This window comes from Macrobrachium nipponense, chromosome 21, assembly GCF_015104395.2.
Source record: "Macrobrachium nipponense isolate FS-2020 chromosome 21, ASM1510439v2, whole genome shotgun sequence".
Lineage (NCBI taxonomy): Eukaryota > Metazoa > Arthropoda > Malacostraca > Decapoda > Palaemonidae > Macrobrachium > Macrobrachium nipponense.
This window is the reverse complement of record NC_087212.1, coordinates 43,311,616-43,332,833: the sequence shown is the minus strand read 5'-3', so window position 1 is coordinate 43,332,833 and position 21,218 is coordinate 43,311,616. Positions and strand designations below refer to the sequence as shown.

Sequence of the window (21,218 nt, the reverse complement as noted above, 5' to 3'; positions counted from 1 at the left end):
AGACGCCGTGCGTCCTGAAAAGCGTCTTCTCAAGCGTCCTGGCAAGTGCTTCGCTGCTTAAGACGCCGAGCGTCAAAAGAAGCGTCTTCCCGAACGTCCTGAAGCTGATTATCATCATGCAAACCGTGAACTTCCGTCATGGATCCTTGAGCGTTCTTGGCCTTTTGACAGAGACGCCGGCCGCCTATGCGGCAACTCACGTCTCTGTCAAATTCGTCTCTCCTAGATGCCCTTTCATGAGGAACGTAATCACGTTCTCTAATGAGTCGGCTACTAGGAGGAGACTCAAAGGCCGAAAAACACGGAGAAGGAGCCGGGGACTGCCAAGTCCTCTTAACAGGCAGCCACCGATCCTTCCTACGATGACTAGGTTCTGCCTCCTTTTTCTCAAAATAGGAAGCTAAATGCTTCTGCATTTCCAAAAGCATTTTCCTTGATGGGGAAAATTCTCGATCAGGAGAAGGACTCATCCTGTGCGAGGAAGATGGGCAAGGGGATGCCCTTTCCTTCAACTCAGGAACATACTTAGAGCGACTTGGACGCTCGAACGAGTCCTCCCCGATGAAGTCTTGTTCCTTTTCTGTGGCGGAAAAGCTTCAAAATATTCAGGTGATGAATCTAAGCACTGATCAGAAGGACGTGAAGCGTCCTCTTCTCTGAAACCTCTCTTAAGAGGGCGACAAGGACGACGGCCGCCTGTGCAGCACCTTGCGCCCCTGCCGCTCTCCCCATGAGAGGTCCTCCGAGAGTCCCAACCTCAGCGAGGAGAGGAAGCCTCGGAAGAAGAGAAGCACTCTTTAAGTATCCGTGCCCGTGCACGAACTCCGGCAGCCTGAGATTCGTCCTCAGTTTCTGCCGAAGGGACGTCAGACCGGTCATTAGATCCCGTAACCCTCCTTCGGCTTTCGGCTTGCCCTCTCCCTAAGGCCTGGGAGTCCGGCAGGGGCCTAGGCCTAGAGGCATTATGGGACCGATCTGACGCCCCCTCCACAACACTAGATGCACTAACACTTTCATTGCACTTATCCACATTTGATTGTAGAGCAATCACTTTCGATTCCAAGGCGCGAATCGACTCCATAATTGTAGATAATACGTTTCCTTCTGCAGACACTTCCTGATTGTTCGGTGGCAATACAACAGGATTAGGTTGAATTACATCTACAGGAGGATTTAATGGAGATACAATTCTACCCTGACTTCTATTCACAGAAGCACTTCTAGAGGAAGACCTCCTGATCCTATCACGCTCAAGCTTTCTCACGTAAGAATCATATGCCTTCCATTCAATTTCAGTCAATTGCTCACACTCGATGCATCTATCATTCAACATACATACATGACTTCGACATTTTGAGCACACCGAATGAGGGTCTACCGAAGCTTTCGGCAACCTCACCTTACATTCCTGTACCTTACACACCCTGAAGCTAGCAGAGCTAGATCCAGACATCGTAATCAAAGAAAAGTCAAAGCCAAAATCCAAATCAAATCCACTATCACGTATGCCAAGCCAACAAGCCAAATCAAAACCAAAAGTCAATCAGAATACTTAAGTTAGCACAAGAAGTTTCAAAATCCTAGGCGGAGGTCTGTAAACAGTTGTTTACCGACCAGCGACAGAGAAAAATCTGAATAGAAAATGGGAATGGTTCCTGATATTCGCCTCCCAGCGGCGGGAATGGGTACTAACCACCTGGCCGCCCACTGCGTGTGCCGGGAGTTTTGAAATTCTGTCGGACGTCGGAGAATACAGCTATATATATATCTGACAGGTAAGTTTCATGAACAAAATTTCAATTAGTACTAATTCTTCTGGAAAAAGGTGCTTATTGTCAAATGGGGCAAAAGCAAGGCCGACTTGTGTCTTGGTTACCCTTTTAGTAGTAAAGGAGCACCACAGATCCCTCTTCTTCAGGATGCAAAAAGAGACGAGAGATGCCAATTCCATTGAGCCATTTCTAACAGCCTTGTCTGTGCAAGACAAAACGCCCAGCAAATCGGCTGCGATGTCTTCCGTCACTGTCGGGCCATCCTCCACCTTCCTGGCTAATGGCCCGATTGTCCAGCCTAAGAAGCTATAGACTTCTAATACCTTTAAAATGCTCTTAGTAAGGCGATCCACTTCCACTGACGAGAGCAGAACTTTGGCTGAAGAAAAGGCCGATTGTCTAGCAGTCAATGAGGCCTGAGAAATCTCCCTGGGAACAGGAAGTTCACAGGGAAGGAGATTCTCCAGTGTCATAATAACAGTGACTCCTCTTAATCAGCTTGGCAGGAGGTGCGGCAAAAGATGCTTTATCCATTTCTCTCTTTAACGCTAACCAGGCTTTCTTCGTAGATGAAGAGAGTATCAACTTGGGTAGTGACAAGTTGTCTGAAGCAGGTTTCCTCATAAGGAAAGTCGAAGCCGGTGCTGCTGGGGTCGCAGGTGAGAAAAAATCTGGGAAGTTGTCAAGAAAGTACTTCTACAATGCTGAATAGGCAGATGAATGGTTTGAGTCCTGTTCCTCCTCTTCTTCATCTGAAGAGATAAGCGACAACCCCGTTTCTTCTGCTTGCGAAGGGGTAGGAGCCTTCTGCAACAACGACATGAGATCATCCAATTGTCGTTTCAGGGGAGCAAGCGAAGGATCCAAAGCTGAAGAATACAACTGAGAGCGAGGTGAAACAGCTCTTGACTTGGCTGACATAGGAAGTGGGCACCTCTTAGCAGATGTCGATTGTTCAGCCAAACTCGATTGTCGCATCATAACTGGGGAATCACGACCAGGAGTCCTAGGTAAATCCAGGATAGGTTTGGATCTAGAGACCGACAAAATTCTTTCCAAAGTATCTGTCCTACGCTTGGCCAATACATACTGTCACTCCATACCTGAGAATGATTCGGGACTGTCCCAAGCAGACAGGGATCGGGAAGCCAAACAAGCAGGCGGTGATATTGTATTGCTACACGAAGGTTGAGGACTCAATAAGTCCTCTTTCTTCTTCTTAGGAGGAGACTTATATACATCCTTCGACTGTCTCTTGAGGGGGCGCGACACGTCTTAAAATCACCAACGATGACTCTTGCTGGTAGTCAAGCTGTCCAAATCCGATGACAGCTCATGTACACCAAATGAGACACCTTTCCAGCGGCGCTCTGTCGACTCCTGGGAATCGCCAGCAGGTTCGACTGCCCAGGGGCAAACCCCACTGGCCTCCCTTTGACCTCCAGTATGTCTTTTCCCTGGTGCTGGGGAGTGGGACAGCCACCTCCTCTACACAATCACTATGCACTTCACTATCTTTGATTGCCTTTTTCCATCAAGGCCTTAACAGAATTGCCAAGTTCCATCACTACACTTCCTAAAAATTTGAACTTCTTCTCCAATTTTGATTTGAGGCTAGACATGGTGTTGGGATCAGGAGCAAGCGAACCTGGAATAGGAGTTAGTGACACAGGAGGAGGAGGAGAAATGATTGGAGAATCAACAGGAATTACAGGTGAAACAATCATGCTACCTTCTACCAATTCGGCAGCCTGAACATTCTCTACACTTGATCTATTCTCTGCCCTAACAGCTGCTTTCCTCTTCCTGTCCTTATCCATTTTGTCCTGATGAGACCTAAAGATTTTCCATTCATTGTCATCCCAATCACGACATTCAGCACAAGTATTCTCTTTCTTGCACTCTTGGCCTCTGCCTTTACTACAAGATTTCGCTAATCTGGTCTTACAACCATCTACACAAAACCTAACACTAGTAGTACTAGAATCTGACATACTGAAAATGCACTAAAGCTAGTTGTCGACTTACGATCTACGCGAGTTACGACTGATCGACTTTACAACCACCAACAACTAAAACGACTGGGAAGCGATGTGAGCAAGAAAGAGTGGTGTCCCGCTGAACATACAACAGTTTTTCCCCAGCTCCCGCCACTCCACACAAGCAACTCACTTTTCGTGCTGCTTACGACTATTATCGTGCATAGGCAACAAGGATATAACTCCAGTAAATTTATGCCATCAAACACAACCGTACATAAAATTGAGAGAATAATTAAATTTTTAATCAAAACTTCAGGTCTTGAAAGAACACATTTTACTGTTGTTTTCTCTCTGATAAAAGATAAATAACGTAACTGACGGTAAGGCACGTACTACGATGAAATCAAGTAAAAATAGCAAACGGAGTCACGTAATAAACATGCCCACAACGCAATCTGTTAACGATAAAAAGAATTTAGTTCGCAAGATGTATTAAATTCATATTTCAAATTAAAAACATATCGTATAATGACAAATTACCTTGTCTCATATAAGTATCTAGATATTTTACCCTAACTAGAAGCAAGGCAATTCGCTCCAAATTGAGTTAAATACGGTGAAATAAACTCATATTTGCCATCAGCTGATTTCCAAACCAAAACACTGACTGCTCTGCTCTGTTAGTACTTTATGATACAATAGTAAGAGAATACACACAATATTATTGGATACAGTAATGTATAACTTTTTAAAACGTTCACGGAAAAGATGCATATTCATTGTGTTTTTATTTCATATATATACGTAGCCGTCAGCAGCCTGACATTGCTCAATTAGGTATGCCGATGTTGGTCCGAATCTGATTCCCGTTTCGTGTCCAATTTTTTTTCTACTGATATATTAAAGTCAGAATGCATTGAACCTACTAAACTGGTTGATATATTAATAGATTACTAAATTATTTCATATATGTAGTATACAGTATACTGTAGGCTAGGCTACTGTATTCATATACAGTGGACCCCCCGTATTTGCGTTCTCCGGATTCGCGGACTCACACATTCGCGGATTTCTCTCAGAAACGTTTCCCCGCACTATTCGCAGAAAATTTGCACATTCGCAGTATTTTTCTATAAGAAATATCCACAAATTCCTGGTATTTTTTTATTTAATTCATCATAAAATGCACTTTTTGTGATAAAATATAAAAAAAACCAAGTATGAAAATTTTTAGTGGGTTTTTCTTGAGTTTTAACTAACAAAACAGGCTGTTTTTAGCATTTTTATAGGGGTTCCAAACATTCGCGGGTTCTAACTAATCACGGGGGGTCTGGTACGCATCCCCCTCGAATATGGGGGGACTACTGTATATGCGATATATGTACCATGATAACATCATCATCGTATACGCAAGGCTAACTTGTTAAACGTTATTCATTTTCTCTTTGTATTGAATTATCATAAGCCAATGTGCATTGAACCTAGCTGAAATTAATAATTACTATGCCATATATGTATAAAGTATGCTGTGTAGTGTAGGCTAAGCTATCCTATATGTAAAGATGGTACTGATTACCTTAGTGTAGGCTAGACTAGTATAATATCCTTACAGTAAATTAACATGGGCCGACTTACGTCCAAATCGATTTACGACCGCTCGGTCCTAACCAACTGCAGTCATAAGTCAACAACTACCTGTAATGCGAAAAACAACCTAGAGTACTTCACCAAGATCTCCGAATTTATCAAGAATCCATTGGAAAAAAGGCTGACTAAAACCAACGATGTTGACCGAAGGTCGGCAGAAAACGAATTGAAGCTCTCAGCTAGGTTGTTACCTACATATATGTACTCCTCGATAGTGGGCGGGGCATTCTAACCACACCGTAACCGGAACTAGGGCTGGTGTGAATTTTAAATTGTTAGGCTGCCATAGGTAGAAAGCTTTTAACTATATAATTACTGGGTAAGTCTCATATACAATATTTTAAGATTTTTGGCAACTTTGCTCCCTTAAACAATCACTGATTGGCTGCAGTAGCTGTGGCGTTGATAGAAGGAAGAGATAAAGCCATACATTTAAGGGAAGACAGTAGAAGGCAGAGCTAAAGCTACACATTTGACAGAAGATGGAAGGAAAAAATGCATCCACAATATAGACGCTCACAAGTTGGTAGCAAAAATTGTATCCATTAAAAGGATAGGTCATCGCAAGTTGGTAGCAAAGAATGCATCCATTATATGGACAGGTCATCCTTCATGGGTTAGGGCTTCTTCGAATATCTCGTGCTGGAAGTCGTGAGTTATCAAGAAGGAAATTTTGATTTTTTTCGCACTGACTACACATCATTAGTACATAGCACTTCAGTGGTCATCCTGATCATTTGTTTGTTTGTTTTTTGCTTCTTTTCACCTGTTTTTAGGTAAGTTTGGTTGTTTTATTTGTCATCTTCAACTGTTTATATGTTATATTATTGATTTATCACACTGTTGTGTCTTTTATTAGTTAATCCTTTGACTATGTATTTTGTAATATGTCAAGTAACCAGCAACCTTGAGTTTGTTTGTTTGTTTGATATCTTCTTTTTGCCTGTTTTTAAGTAAGTTTAGTTGATTTATCTGTCATCTTAGACTGTTTATACTATGTTATAGTTTCACATTGGCCAAGTGCATTTCACGCTCGGCTACCAATCTGGTGGTTTGAAGTTCGATTCTCGGCTCGGCCAACGCAGAACCAGAGGAATTTATCTCTGGTGATAGAAATTAAATTCTTGATACAATGTGGTTCGGATCCCACAATAAGCTGGAGGTCCCGTTGCTAGGTAACCAAATGGTTCCTAGTCACGTAAAAATATCTAATCCTTCGGGCCAGACCTAGGAGAGCTGTTAATCAGCTCAGTGGTCTGGTAAAACTAAGATATACTTAACTTTTTTATACTATGTTATATTACTGATTTATTATGTTAATGTCGTGTCTTCTGTTAGTCTCTTGACCATTTTGTGATATGTCGCGTAAAATTTTTTTTCTTCATGCTGAGTATGCACCGTTACTAGCTCTCCAGTGGTGACTTTGAGACTGTTTATTTTATTTCTTCTTTTCTTTTATTTTTTTATTCAATACCTATTTTCAAAATTACTAAAACTAAGCATACAACATATCTCGTGATAGACCAAAATAGATATAACATGTATGAGATAACTTGATGATGACCATATAAAGGTCTCACATTGAGTTTCTAAAAATTGCTATTTTACACAAAATACCCTAATCATACTTGTATGTTGAAATTAAGAAGTAAAGTGTCTAGACAACTTTTCCAGTTATTTTATTTTCAATAAAATAGCTGGAAACTTTTTGAGAGATTGTTACAAAAATAGATCCTTAAGGGATTAAACTCAAGTATCATCACCACTCAGACTACCATCATTATTAAATAGTTTCACCAAACCAGTAAATTAGCATTCTTAACTCTCACAGGATAAATGCAAGGTTTCTTCTAAGTATGTAATATGTCTTATCTAATAAATTACATCAACAACAATTTAACTACGTACTAGAAAAACTTAAAATATTGAAAAAACTAAAACTCCTCAAAACTAGCTGTATGCTAACAATATAAAATGCCACGTGAAGCACTACATTTCCTTGTTACTCTAAAAATTGGAATATTCACTATTAAAGCAGGTTCCCTAATAACTAAATCATTAGATTCAGTTATTGAAAAAAAGCAGGATTACCTGTCCATGAGCACACAGAATCTGAGATCTAAGCCAACTACCTTTACCATACTGTAGTGCAGTATTTCATAAAGTTCCTTACCATATACTCAGACTCTTCATCAATAACATTAAGATGTTCACTTTGGTCGGGAGGTGTAAGCTGCACGGATTCTCCAGTAAACTCACGGTCAAAATATCTTGTGTCCGTTTCACTGGTTACTTGTGGCTTAAAGGGTGGTGTGAGCTGTAAGATAAAATATATAAATACCAATAATTTCAACTCCCTTTACAGCCAATTCAATAATGGCATAGCATCAGAAAGCTACTTACCTACTTTGCATACCAAAAAATACTCTTAATTCTAAATAAACAAAAAAAATCCTGTTAATTACTGCAACCTACTTTAGGTTCCATATCATAAACAGAAATTATCATATTACCACTTAAATCTAAAAATAAGTGAAAATATTTTCATTGTAATTTTGAAAGTGTCGTGAAAATTACTCTCTTAGTAGCCTCATACGTGAAAAGGGTGATGCTTGCAACAATAGGATAAAAATTATTTTCTATTCTTGGTAAAAACAATAGGCTTACTTAACCCTCTTACGCTGAAGCGGTAAAAAAAAAATTGTCTCCCGTGTGCCGGAGGTGTTTCAGAGTGAGCGCGGAAGCGGAAAAAATATTTTTTTTAAAAAATCACAGCGCGCTTAGTTTTGAAGATTAAGAGTTCGTTTTTGGCTCCTTTTTTGTCATTGGCTGAAGTTTAGTATGCAACCATCAGAAATGAAAAAATTTATCATTATCATATATAAATAATGCGATATATGATAGCGCAAAAACGAAATTTCATATATAATTGCATTCAAATCGTGCTGTGCGCGAAACGGTTAAAGGTAACAAGTTATTTTTTTTTCGTTGTAATTTACACTAAATTGTGATCATTTTGGTATATAACACATTGTAAAATAATAAAAGCAACACAGAGAAAATATTATCACAAAATAATGCATGAATTCGTAACGCGCGGACGTAAACAAATATTTTTTTCAAAAATTCACCATAAATCTAAATATTGTCCTAGAGACTTCCAATTTCTTTCAAAATGAAGACAAATGATTGAATATTACTATACTGTAAGAGTATTAGCTTACAATTGTAGTTTTCAACCATATCTGACGAGTTAAAGTTGACCAAATGTTGAATTTTTTATATATATATTTTTTTATATGCAATTATTTTAGAAATAAGAAAAGCTACAACCTTCAAATATTTTTTGTTTTATTCTACATGAAATTGCGCACATTTTCATATATAAAACTCTATGAAATACCTAATATGAAACAGAGCAAATATTCCGAGAATGGTACGTACGCATTTCGGAGATTTGTGGCAGAGAATCCTCGCGCGGAGGGAAGGAAAGATTTTTTTTTAAATTCACCATAAATCTAAATATTTTGCTAGAGACTTCGAATTTGTTTCAAGATGAAGATAAATGACTGAATATTACTAGACTGTAAGAGTTTTAGCTTACAATTGCGTTTTTGGACCATTTCGGTAGAGTCAAACTTGACCGAACGTGGTTTTTTTTTATTTATCATGATTTATATGCAAATATTTCAAAAATTAGAAAAGCTACAACCTTCAATTATTTTTTGTTGTATTCTACATGAAATTGCGCACATTTTTATATATAAAACTTTATGTAACGGCTAATTTAAAATGGTGCAAACATTACCACAATCGAACGTATGATTTTTTCGGAAGAGTTACCGCACGGATGTAAAGAAAATGTTATTTTTTTCATAAATTCACCATAAATCGAAATATTGTGCTAGAGACTTCCAATTTATTGCAAAATGAAGGTAAATGCTTGAATATTACTAGAATATAAGAGTTTTAGCTTACAATTGTGTTTTTCGACCATTTCGGTAGAGTCAAAATTGACCGAAGGTTGAAATTTTGGCAATTATCGTTATTTATATGAAAATATCTCAAAACTGATTAAAGCTACAACCATGGGTTGTTTTTAGTTGTATTGTGCATGAAATTGCGCACATTTCCATATATAAAACTTTATATAACGGCTAATTTTAAAATGGTGCAAACATTACCACAATCGTATGTATGATTTTTTTCGGAAGAGTTACCGCGCGGATGTAAGGAAAAAGCTTTTTCATAAATTCACCATAAATCGAAATATTATGCTAGAGACTTCCAATTTGTTGCAAAATTAAGATAAATTATTGAATATTACTAAAATATAAGAGTTTTAGCTTACAATTGCGTTTTTCGACCATTTCGGTAGAGTCAAAGTTGACCGAAGGTTGAAATTTTGGCACTTATCGTTATTTATATAAAAATATCTCAAAACTGATAAAAGCTACAATCATGAGTATTTTATTGTTGTATTCTACATAAAACTGCGCACATTTTCATATATAATACTCCATGTAACACCTAATTTACAATGGTACAAAAATTATGTCAAAGTGACGCAATAATTTCAGAGATGTGTCACAGATACTTTTTAGTGCGGCAAGAAAGAAATTCGTGCTTGCGCGCCTCCGTAACGATTGTAAACAAAACAACACCTTGATCTGTGAACTCCCAGCATCCCCCAAGGCGCGTAATTCAAAAGTTTTCGGCTGGTAGGCCTATAAGTATTTTTCCGCGAATTTGAAAAAAAACTTTCGTAAGTCGACGTAAAATACGTCCAGTCGGCACACGGGAGACAAAAAATGTTGACGTAAAATACGTCCAGTCGGGTAAGAGGGTTAATAGTTTAATACAGTATTTTGTATTTGAATAGCAAATCATCCAAGAATTTGTCTATGAATTCTCTTGAAATTACAGGTTACCCCTTCTGTGGGGTTTAAATTTCCTTTTCTTCACCTTGAATTGGTGCATTATCCAAAAAATTTAAGAATTACCGCAAATACCATACTACTACCTAATGAAAGCCAAATAACCACTTATATAAGAGAGCGACTTTAGTAGTGAACACTCCTTGTGGGGAGCAGTTATAAAAGAAATCAAATTAAAGATGTAATGATTAATAAAAAGTTAGCATTCAAAAGCAATTTCTAAGTTGTGCTAACCAATTTCTACTCCTATTCTGAAGATTGAATGTACTAATGTTTTGCTTCCTTGCTTGGTTTGGGAGATATATGCTATTGTTCAGGTATTCATTAGTGCTTGTCTTTTACAGTAACTCATCAGTTATTTACTTCTTCTAACTGTAATACACAATTATTTGCACACTTTTCAGCCTTAAGCTGGTATCAGAATGAAATTACAAAGGTGCAAAAACTATGCCTTGTGTGAATGGCATGGGCATAGAAAACTAAAACTGTTTATGGTGGAAATATACTATTATAACCTCTGCTCAGCCAGCTATATTCACTCAGTACAGTAAGTATGCTGAATGGCTTAATGAGAAGTTGTGTGCTAACTTGCTTCCTTTTCTTGATGTTGAGTGGATGGGAAATAAGGGGTAATGGTCACATGATTGGTGTAGACAGAGGGCAATCCACTCAACCATCTTCAGTCTAGCAACTTTTGCCATGCCTTACAATTTGATGGCAATCAAGTTTCTGGTTTGAATATTTCATGTGAGCTGAGAGTGCCCAACTGCCAGACAACTGAAGAGTACACAGTACCATTTTAATGAAAAGTGACCTCACTTTCAACTTTGTGCAGAGCATCACTCATTTAGAATATGACAGTGCAGTATTATGGAGAAAAGGTTGCTATGAAAAATATTTTAAGCAGTTTAAGGTAGTGCAGAAGCATACTGTAATTTGCACTTGCACTTAAATATTGTGGTTAGTGTGATAACTGTATTTTTTATTTTATTGTTACATATTATACACAATATTCATTATCTCCTGAAGATAAAACACAGTACATATGTATACAAATTATTATATCTCTTATTTTAAAAACATAGTTTTGGCGGGTGAACTTATCATGGTCTTGCCATATCTATTGGTTTATTTCAATACAGGCGGCTGGCGGTTAACGACGCAATAGCTCAGCGGCGAATCGGTCTTACGGCTGTCGTCAAAAATATCCATTAAAAAAATTAGGCATTTTGAGGTATTTTTACGGCACAATTTTCGGTCAACAGCGCCGCTAGCGCCGTTATGTCTAACGAGTACATACTTTGTAGAAATATTGTTCAGCCTATAAAGGTTATGCAAATAATATTAAAAAATTTAAAGTTATTACATAGGTATTAGGGTAAAATATATGCCTGTGACGCTGTTCTATGCTGAAAACATCAAGTTAACCCTTAAACGCCGATTGGACGTATTAAACGTCGACAAAAATTGTCCGAGTGCCTAACCGATGTATGGTACGTCGACGCAAAATAGCTTTTATTTAAATTTGCATAAAAATAGTTATAGGCCTACTAGGCAAAAACTTGAATAACGCACCTTGAGGGATGCTGTGAGCTCACGGATCAAGCTGTTATTTTGTTTACAAGCATTACCCAGGCACACAAGCACAAATTTCTTTCTTCTCACACTAAAAAGCATCAGCGACACATCTCAGAAATTATTTCATCACTTTGACATAATTTTTGCACCTTTTATATTAGCCGTAACAGAGTTTTATATATGAAAATGTGCGCAATTTCATGTAGAATACAACAAAAAACAACCCATGGTTGTAGCTTTTATCAGTTTTGAAATATTTTCATATAAATAACGATAAGTAACAAAATTTCAACCTTCGGTTAACTTTGACTCTACCGTAAAGGTCGAAAAACGCAATTGTAAGCTAAAACTCTTATGTCCTAGTAATATTCAATCATTTACCTTCATTTTACAACAAATTGGAAGTCTCTGGCACAATATTTTGATTTATGGTGAATTTATGAAATAAATTCTTTCCTTATGTCCGCGCGGTACCTCTTCCAAAAAAATCAGAAAATTTTTTGTCCGATTGTCGTAATTTTTGCACCGTTTTATATTAGCCGTTACATAGTTTTATATATGGAAATGTGTGCAAAATCATGTAGAATACAACAAAAAACAACCTATGATTTAGCTTTTATCAGTTTTGAAATATTTTCATATAAATAATGACAAGTGCCAAAATTTCAACCTTCGGTCAACTTTGACGAGACCGAAATGGTCGAAAACCGCAATTGTAAGCTAAAACTCTTACATTCTAGTCATATTCAATCATTTAACTTTATTTTGCAACATATTGGAAGTCTCTAGCACAATATTTCGATTTATGGTGAATTTTTGAAAAAAAAACTTTTCCAACATCCGCGCAGTAATTGCCGAAAAAATCTGAAATTTTTTTGTCCGATTGTCGTAATGTTTGCACCGTTTTATATTAGCCGTTACATAAAGTTTTATATATGAAAATGTGCGCAACATCATGTAGAATACAACAAAAAACAACTCATGGTTGTAGCTTTTACCAGTTTTGAAATATTTTCATATAAATAATGATAAGTGCCAAAATTCAACCTTCAATCAACTTTGACTCTACCGAAATGGTCGAAAAACGCAATTGTAAGCTAAAACTCTTACATTCTAGTAATATTCAATCATTTAGCTTCATTTTGCAACAAATTGGAAGTCTCTAGCACAATATTTCTATTTATGGTGAATTTTTTATTTTCCTTACGTCCACGCAGTAACTCTTCCGAAAAGAATTTTTTTTGTCCGATTGTCGTAATGTTTGCACCGTTTTATATTAGCCGTTACATAAAGTTTTATATATGAAAAGGTGTGCTATTTCATGTAGAATACAACAAAAAACAACCCATGGTTGTAGCTTTTATCAGTTTTGAAATATTTTCATATATATAACGATAAGTGCCAAAATTTCAACCTTCGATCAACTTTGATGCAACCGAAATGGTCAAAAACACAATTGTAAGGTAAAACTCTTACATTCTAATAATATTCAATCATTTACCTTTATTTTGCAACAAATTGGAAGTCTCTTGCACAATATTTTGATTTATGGTGAATTTATGAAAAAAGAAAAAAATTTCCTTACGTCCGTGCGGTAACTCTTCCGAAAAAATCTGAATTTTTTTGTCCGATTGTCATTATGTTTGCACAGTTTTATATTAGCCGTTACATATATTTTTATATATGAAAAAGTGCGCAACATAATGTAGAATACAAAAAAAAAAAACAACCCATGGTTGTAGCTTTTATCAATTTTGAAATATTTTCATATAAATAACGATGTGCCAAAATTTCAACCTTTGGTCAACTTTGACTCCACCGAAATGGTCGAAAAACGTAATTTTAAGCTAAAACTCTTACATTCTAATAATATTAAATCATTTACCTTCATTTTGCAACAAATTGGAAGTTTCTAGCATAATATTTCGATTTATGGTGAATTAAAAAAAAAAAGCTTTTTCCTTACGTCCGTGCGGTATCTCTTTTCGTCCGATTGTCATAATGTTTGCACCGTTTTATATTAGCCGTCACAAAGTTTTATATATGAAAATGTGTGCAATTTCATGTAGAATATAACAAAAAAACAACCCATGGTTGTAGCTTTTATCAGTTTTGAAATATTTTCATATAAATAATGACAAGTGCCAAAATTTCAACCTTCGGTTAACTTTGACTCCACCGAAATGGTAAAAAAAAAGGCAATTGTAAGCTAAAACTCTTACATTCCAGTAATATTCAATCATTTACCTTTATTTTGCAACAAATTGGAAGTCTCTTGCACAATATTTTGATTTATGATAAATTTACGGAAAAAAATTTTTTTCCTTGCGTCCGTGCGGTATCTCTTCCGAAAAAATCAGAATTTTTTTTGTCCGATTGTCGTAATGTTTGCACCGTTTTATATTAGCCCTTACATATATTTTTATATATGAAAATGTGCACAACATCATGTAGAATACAAAAAAAAAAAAAAACAAAAAAAAAAAAAACCCATGGTTGTAGCTTTATCAGTTTTGAAATATTTTCATATAAATAACGATGTGCCACAATTTCAACCTTCGGTCAATTTTGACTCCACCGAAATGGTCGAAAAACACAATTTTAAGCTAAAACTCTTACATTCTTATAATATTAAATCATTTACCTTAATTTTGCAACAAATTGGAAGTTTCTAGCATAATATTTCGATTTATGGTGAATTTAAAAAAAAAACTTTTTCCTTACGTCCGTGCGGTAACTCTTCCAAAAAAATCTGAAGTTTTTTCGTCCGATTGTCATAACGTTTGCACCATTTTATATTAGCCGTTACATAAAGTTTTATATATGAAAAGGTGTGCAATTTTATGTAGAATACAACAAAAAACAATCCATGGTTGTAGCTTTTATCAGTTTTGAAATATTTTCATATAAATAATGACAAGTGCCAAAATTTCAACCTTCGGTCAACTTTGACTCCACCGAAATGGTAAAAAAATGCAATTGTAAGCTATTACTCTTACATTCTAGTAATATTCAATCATTTACCTTTATATTTTGCAACAAATTGGAAGTCTCTAGCACAATATTTTGATTTATGGTGAATTTATGAAAAAAACTTTTTCCTTACGTCCGTGCAGTAAATTCTGAAAAAATCAGAAATTTTTTCATCCGATTATCGTAATGTTTGCACCGTTTTATATTAGCCGTTACATAAAGTTTTATATATGAAAATGTGTGCAATTTTATGCAGAATACAACAGAAAACAACCCATGGTTGTGACTTTTATCAGTTTTGAAATATTTTTACATAAATAACGATAAATCGAAAAAATTCTACCTTCGGTCAACTTTAACTCAACCGAAATGGCCGAAAACTGCAATTGTAAGCTACAACACTTACAGTCTAGTAATATTCAATCAATTACCTTCATTTTGCAACAAATGGGAAGTCTCTAGCACAATACTTTGATTTATGGTGAATTTTTGAAGACCTCTTTTATTTACGTCCGCACGTTACGAATTCATGCATCATGTGGTGATAATATTTTCTCTGTGTTGCTTTGATTGTTTTACAATTTGTTATATACTGAAATCATCCCAATTTTGTGTACAATACAACGAAAAAATAATTAACTCATTAGCTTTTACCGTTTTGATCACAGCGAGATTTGTATACAATTATATATGGAATTTTTTTTTCATGCTATCATATATTCCAATATTTATATATGATAATATTTTTTTTATTTCTGATGGTTGCATACTAAACTTCAGGCAATGACAAAAAAGGAGCCAAAAATGAAGTTTTCATAATAAAACTAATATTGTAATACTTACCTAAACACCTGAATTAGCCCTGGTCACTGACCAGCCCGAACTATATCCCCACATATTTACCCACTAAGTGGGTAATTTTAACTGTCAGTGTTACCAATGCTGCAGGTAAAATCTAGTCAAATGAGTTACCTGTGTTACCGTTGGCAACGCTGCCGCAAATACCGGCCACCAGAGGCATGTCTCCTCAATTGAATCATTCACTATCAAATTGAAGTGGGGAGGAGGGTGGGAATCATTCAGGTGTTCAGGTAAGTATTACAATATTAGTTTTATTATGAAAACTTTATATTGCAATACACTCCCTAAACACCTGAATTAGCCCGATTAACAACATTTACTCGGAGGCGGGGTCAATCTCATTCAGCCCGACCTGTCCACGGAACATATGCAGGTAACTCATAAGCAACCTACCATGTATAAAAGCATGTATCCTCACCTAGTTATCTAACTCGGAGGTGAGGATGTTTGCAAAGAAAGTACTTCAACATCAGTGTTGAGTCTAAGGTACTGTCTAAGTCAGAAGTACCTCCCATGTGATAAGCTATACTTCTAATTCATGGAGGTAAAAACAAATCTCCTCACCTGGTTGTCCAGCTCAGTAGGTGAGGATGTTTGCAAAGAAAGTACTTCCACGTCAGTGTTGAGTCTAAGGTACTATCTGAGTCAGAAGTACCTCCCACGTGATAAGCTATACATCTTATTCATAGAGGTAAAAAAAAAACAAATCTCCTCACCTGGTTGTCCAGCTCAGTAAGTGAGGATGCTTGCATAGGAAGTACCATACCGTCGGTGTCGAGTCCTAGGTACCGCTTGAGTCTGAAGAACCTCCCATGTGGTATTCTATACCTCTCATGTATGGAGGGAAATGGTGAACCCCGCATGTGGCTATGTAGCCTCTCATGTATGGAGGAGAAGTTGAGTGTGCAGGACCTTCAGTTCTCTACTGCTCACTGATGTAGATGACTTGTGCTGAAGAAGTAGTAGTTATTCCAACATGACCATCGGGATCTGCCTAACCTCAAGGGCCTAAGGGACAATACACTCTGTCTAAGCTTGACCAACAGAAACACTAGAGTCCATTAGACTATCACTGCCTCCCTAAACTTCTAACACCCTGAAGTTCAGTTAGACTATCACTGCTTCCCTAAACTTCTAACACCCTAACTCTACCAAGCCAACTATAAAACTGAGTTACCGCAACGACAGGACCCCGAGAGTAACCTCTAAAGAAACTGAAATTCCCTAAGGTACGGTGTTGTGAAAAACCACAACTACTCTCAAATAACCACCTATACAATCGCCGACAGCGAAACATTCCTCTGGAAGCCAAAGGGTAGCCCTCCGCATACTTGCGCCCTTGGATTGACTAAGAACCCATTCTTATGAGTGTCTGGATAGCGCTGAGGCAATGATTTAACAATAGTCCCTCCTCTCCTTGACAAGAACATAGCATAACCCTCAGAAATGTTAGTCTGGTATGCAAACCCCCTCGAAACCAAAGTGAAGAGGTTATCAAACAGTCCAGGCTCAGAGAAACACCCATCAACTCTCACCACATCCACACAGAGTGGGACAAGACCTCCCACTGGCTGTGAAAGGTGTCTTCCAAATACGAGCCTCATGATCCGTAACCCTTACCACATGAATCAATGAAGGAACCCAATAGAGAAAAACCTCAACTAACTCATAAACTGGAAGTCGGACTCTGGCAGAGGTGTTACCCGCTACTTCATACAGAGAAGTGATGCTAGCTAAAGTCCTTCCCCAAAAACTGCCCGACTTGCCGAAACCAGACTAGCCTACTTGATGTTTGAGAGACTGCTGGTTTGGTTGAATATAACGTATCAAACATTGCTTGAATTAACCCTTAAACGCCGAAGCGGTAAAAAAAAAATGTCTCCCGTGTGCCGGAGGTGTTTCAGAGTGAGCGCGGAAGCGGAAAAAATATTTTTTTCAAAAAATCACAGCGCCCTTAGTTTTCAAGATTAAGAGTTCATTTTTGGCTCCTTTTTTTGTCATTGCCTGAAGTTTAGTATGCAACCATCAGAAATGGAAAAAATTATCATTATCATATATAAATAATGCGATATATGATAGCGCAAAAACAAAATCTCATATATAATTGTATTCAAATCACGCTGTGCACAAAATGGTTAAAGGTAACAAGTTACTTTTTTTTCGTTGTAATATACACTAAATTGCGATCATTTTGGTATATAAAACATTGTAAAATGATAAAAGCAACACAGAGAAAATATTATCACAAAATAATGCATGAATTCGTAACGCGCGACGTAAACAAATATTTTTTTCAAAAATTCATATTCACCATAAATCTAAATATTGTCCTAGAGACTTCCAATTTCTTTCAGAATGAAGACAAATGATTGAATATTACTATACTGTAAGAATATTAGCTTACAAATGCAGTTTTCGACCATATCTGAAGAGTTAAATTTGACCGAATGTAGAATTTTTTTATATATTTTCTTTATATGCAATTATTTCGGAAATAAGAAAAGCTACAACCTTCAAATATTTTTCGTTTTATTCTACATAAAATTGCGCACATTTTCATATATAAAACTCTATGAAATGCCTAATATGAAACAGAGCAAATATTCCGAGAATGGGATGTACGCATTTCGGAGATTTGTGGCGGAGAATCGGCGCGCAGAGGGAAGGAGTTTTTTTTTTTTAAATTCACCATAAATCTAAATATTGTGCTAGAGACTTCGAATTTGTTTCAAGATGAAGATAAATGACTGAATATTACTAGACTGTAAGAGTTTTAGCTTACAATTGCGTTTTTCGACCATTTCAGTAGAGTCAAAGTTGACTGAACGTGGTTTTTTTCTATTTTTCGTAATTTATATGCAAATATTTCAAAAATGAGAAAAGCTACAACCTTCAATTATTTTTTGTTGTATTCTACATGAAATTGTGCACTTTTTCATATATAAAACTTTATGTAACGGCTAATTTAAAATGGTGCAAACATTACCACAATCGGACGTATGATTTTTTCGGAAGAGTTACTGCGCGGACATAAAGAAAATGTTATTTTTTTCATAAATTCACCATAAATCAAAATATTGTGCTAGAGACTTCCAATTTGTTGCAAAATGAAGATAAATGCTTGAATATTACTAGAATATAAGAGTTTTAGCTTACAATTGCATTTTTCGACCATTTCGGTAAAGTCAACATTGACCGAAGGTTGAAAATTTGTCACTTATCATTTTTTATATGAAAATATTTCAAAATTGATAAAAGCTACAACTATAGGTTGTTTTTAGTTGTATTGTGCATGAAATTGCGCACATTTTCATATATAAAACTTTATGTAACGGCTAATTTAAAATGGTGCAAACATTACCACAATCGCATGTAGGATTTTTTTCGGAAGAGTTACCGTGCGGAAGTAAGGAAAAAGTTTTTTCATAAATTCACCATAAATCAAAATATTGTGCTAGACACTTCCAATTAGTTGCAAAATTAAGATAAATGATTGAATATTACTAGAATATACGAGTTTTAGCTTACAATTGCGTTTTTCGACCATTTCGGTAGTCAAAGTTGACCGAAGGTTGAAATCTTGGCACTTATCGTTATTTATATGAAAATATCTCAAAACTGATAAAAGCTACAATCATGAGTATTTTTTTGTTGTATTCTACATAAAAATGCGCACATTTTCATATATAATACTCCATGTAACGGCTAATTTAAAATGGTACAAAAATTATGTCAAAGTGACGAAATAATTTCAGAGATGTGTCACAGATACTTTTTAGTGCGGCAAGAAAGAAATTCGTGCTTGTGCGCCTGCGTAACGATTGTAAACAAAACAACACCTTGATCCGTGAACTCCCAGCATCCCCCAAGGCGCGTGATTCAAGAGTTTTTGGCTGGTAGGCCTAAAAGTATTTTTCCGCGAATTTTAAAAAAACTTTTGTATGTCGACGTAAAATACGTCCAGTCGGCACCCGAGAGACAAAAAATGTCGACGTAAAATACGTACAGTCGGCGTTTAAGGGTTAACTGAGATCCCTCCGGAGCCTGGAATGCAGAAAGAGAGAATGGACAAAGTCCACAATCCGTTATACTCGCTTCCTTCGCCGGAGAAACAAAAACCCACAACTAGCAAACGAGTCTCTCTTCAAAGGTATCTATCCTCTGTCAGACCTGTCCAGCCACACCGGAACAGGAAAAAGGAGAAAAGCCGAACCCCGACAAGAGCAGCACCCAAGAACCCGGAACCTACTACGCCTGGCTGCTCGATACCAAACGACATACAAGATCCCATCATATCTGAGCCTACCGATCCGACTGCGCAACGATATACCAACAAGAAGATGATAAACTCCTGTGTAAGTCGTACTCGACTGCACAACCCACACTCCCACCAGATATGATGATGTAACCCCTGCTGTCCGACCGCTGTTCACCTCCTCACAAGCGCGAACTGTCACCAGTTCCGCAAAACCTGTAAGAGTTAGTCACTCGACTGCACATAACCTCACTACCCACTGACGATAACGTTACGCCTGAGCCGAATATACCTTGGCGAGGAACGGCCACCCATGCGAGTCACTCCCATACTGTTGCGCCAAACGTGTACCAACCAAGACGATGACCTAACCTTGAACCAGTCTCACTTGACTGCGAAACTTCGCACTCACCAGTGAATATGACACAAGACCAGGACGACTACAATAGGCGAGCAACACCCCTAAAGAGCGAAGAAGTCGCAAATGCGATCCAACTAACCCCCGTTAGCAATACTAAACCTAGACTGGAGTCCGGAGCAAGTGAGGGAAAGAAGTACTCCCAGTAGACACGGAATCAAGGTCGAACCCACCTTGAAAACCCCTTAAAGATGGAACAGAAAAGCAGCAGGAAAAAGTTGAGAAAATAAGGAGAGAGAAAAGTCACTACGAGTAACCACAGGAGCACCTAGCGCCGACATTGTGCAGGTGGAGAATCAACTGTGTGGTACATAGTGCTTTAATAACGCGTTACGAACTGCGAACCAATGGGGGCCGCAGAAGGAATTACCAGCTACCCTAAGAAAGGGGGCCGAGGGCACAAAAGGTGCTAACTACGATGCAGACGAACTACGAACGGCCGTAGCCCCCCAGCAATTACCACGGTAAGCACATTACATCTCACACTCCTAAGGTATATAAATGGGAACGAAGAGGGAAGATTACTAACTACCCTTTGAAAGGAGTGGGTGGTGACAACCGGTATCGATACAGTCAACGATGGCGCAGATGAATCTCCAACTGCCGTAGCCTCCTCAAGAACTACGGAGGACACATTACGTCCCAATACAAGTAAGGATGAAAATACAGGGTTGCGGATACCGCCTTGAAGCATCAACACCAGCAGCCTGAGAACTGCAGGACCCGTGGAAGGTGCTACGAAGGCAGCCCCTCCAAATTATTTCCTTTAACCCCGGAGAGAGAGAGAGAGATAGA

At 37.3% G+C, this 21,218-nt stretch overlaps 1 protein-coding gene across 3 annotated transcripts in view; it reads right to left on the bottom strand.

Annotated features, from left to right (window-relative positions):
- The window catches only part of LOC135197973 (RAC-alpha serine/threonine-protein kinase-like), a 174,109-nt gene that overhangs the window by 24,043 nt on the left and 128,848 nt on the right, over nt 1-21,218 (bottom strand). For all 3 annotated transcript variants that reach the window (XM_064225286.1, XM_064225287.1, XM_064225288.1), the window contains exon 11: nt 7,575-7,718. In XM_064225286.1, the coding sequence (XP_064081356.1) occupies nt 7,575-7,718 (144 nt within the window). The remainder of the gene's footprint in view (nt 1-7,574; nt 7,719-21,218) is intronic.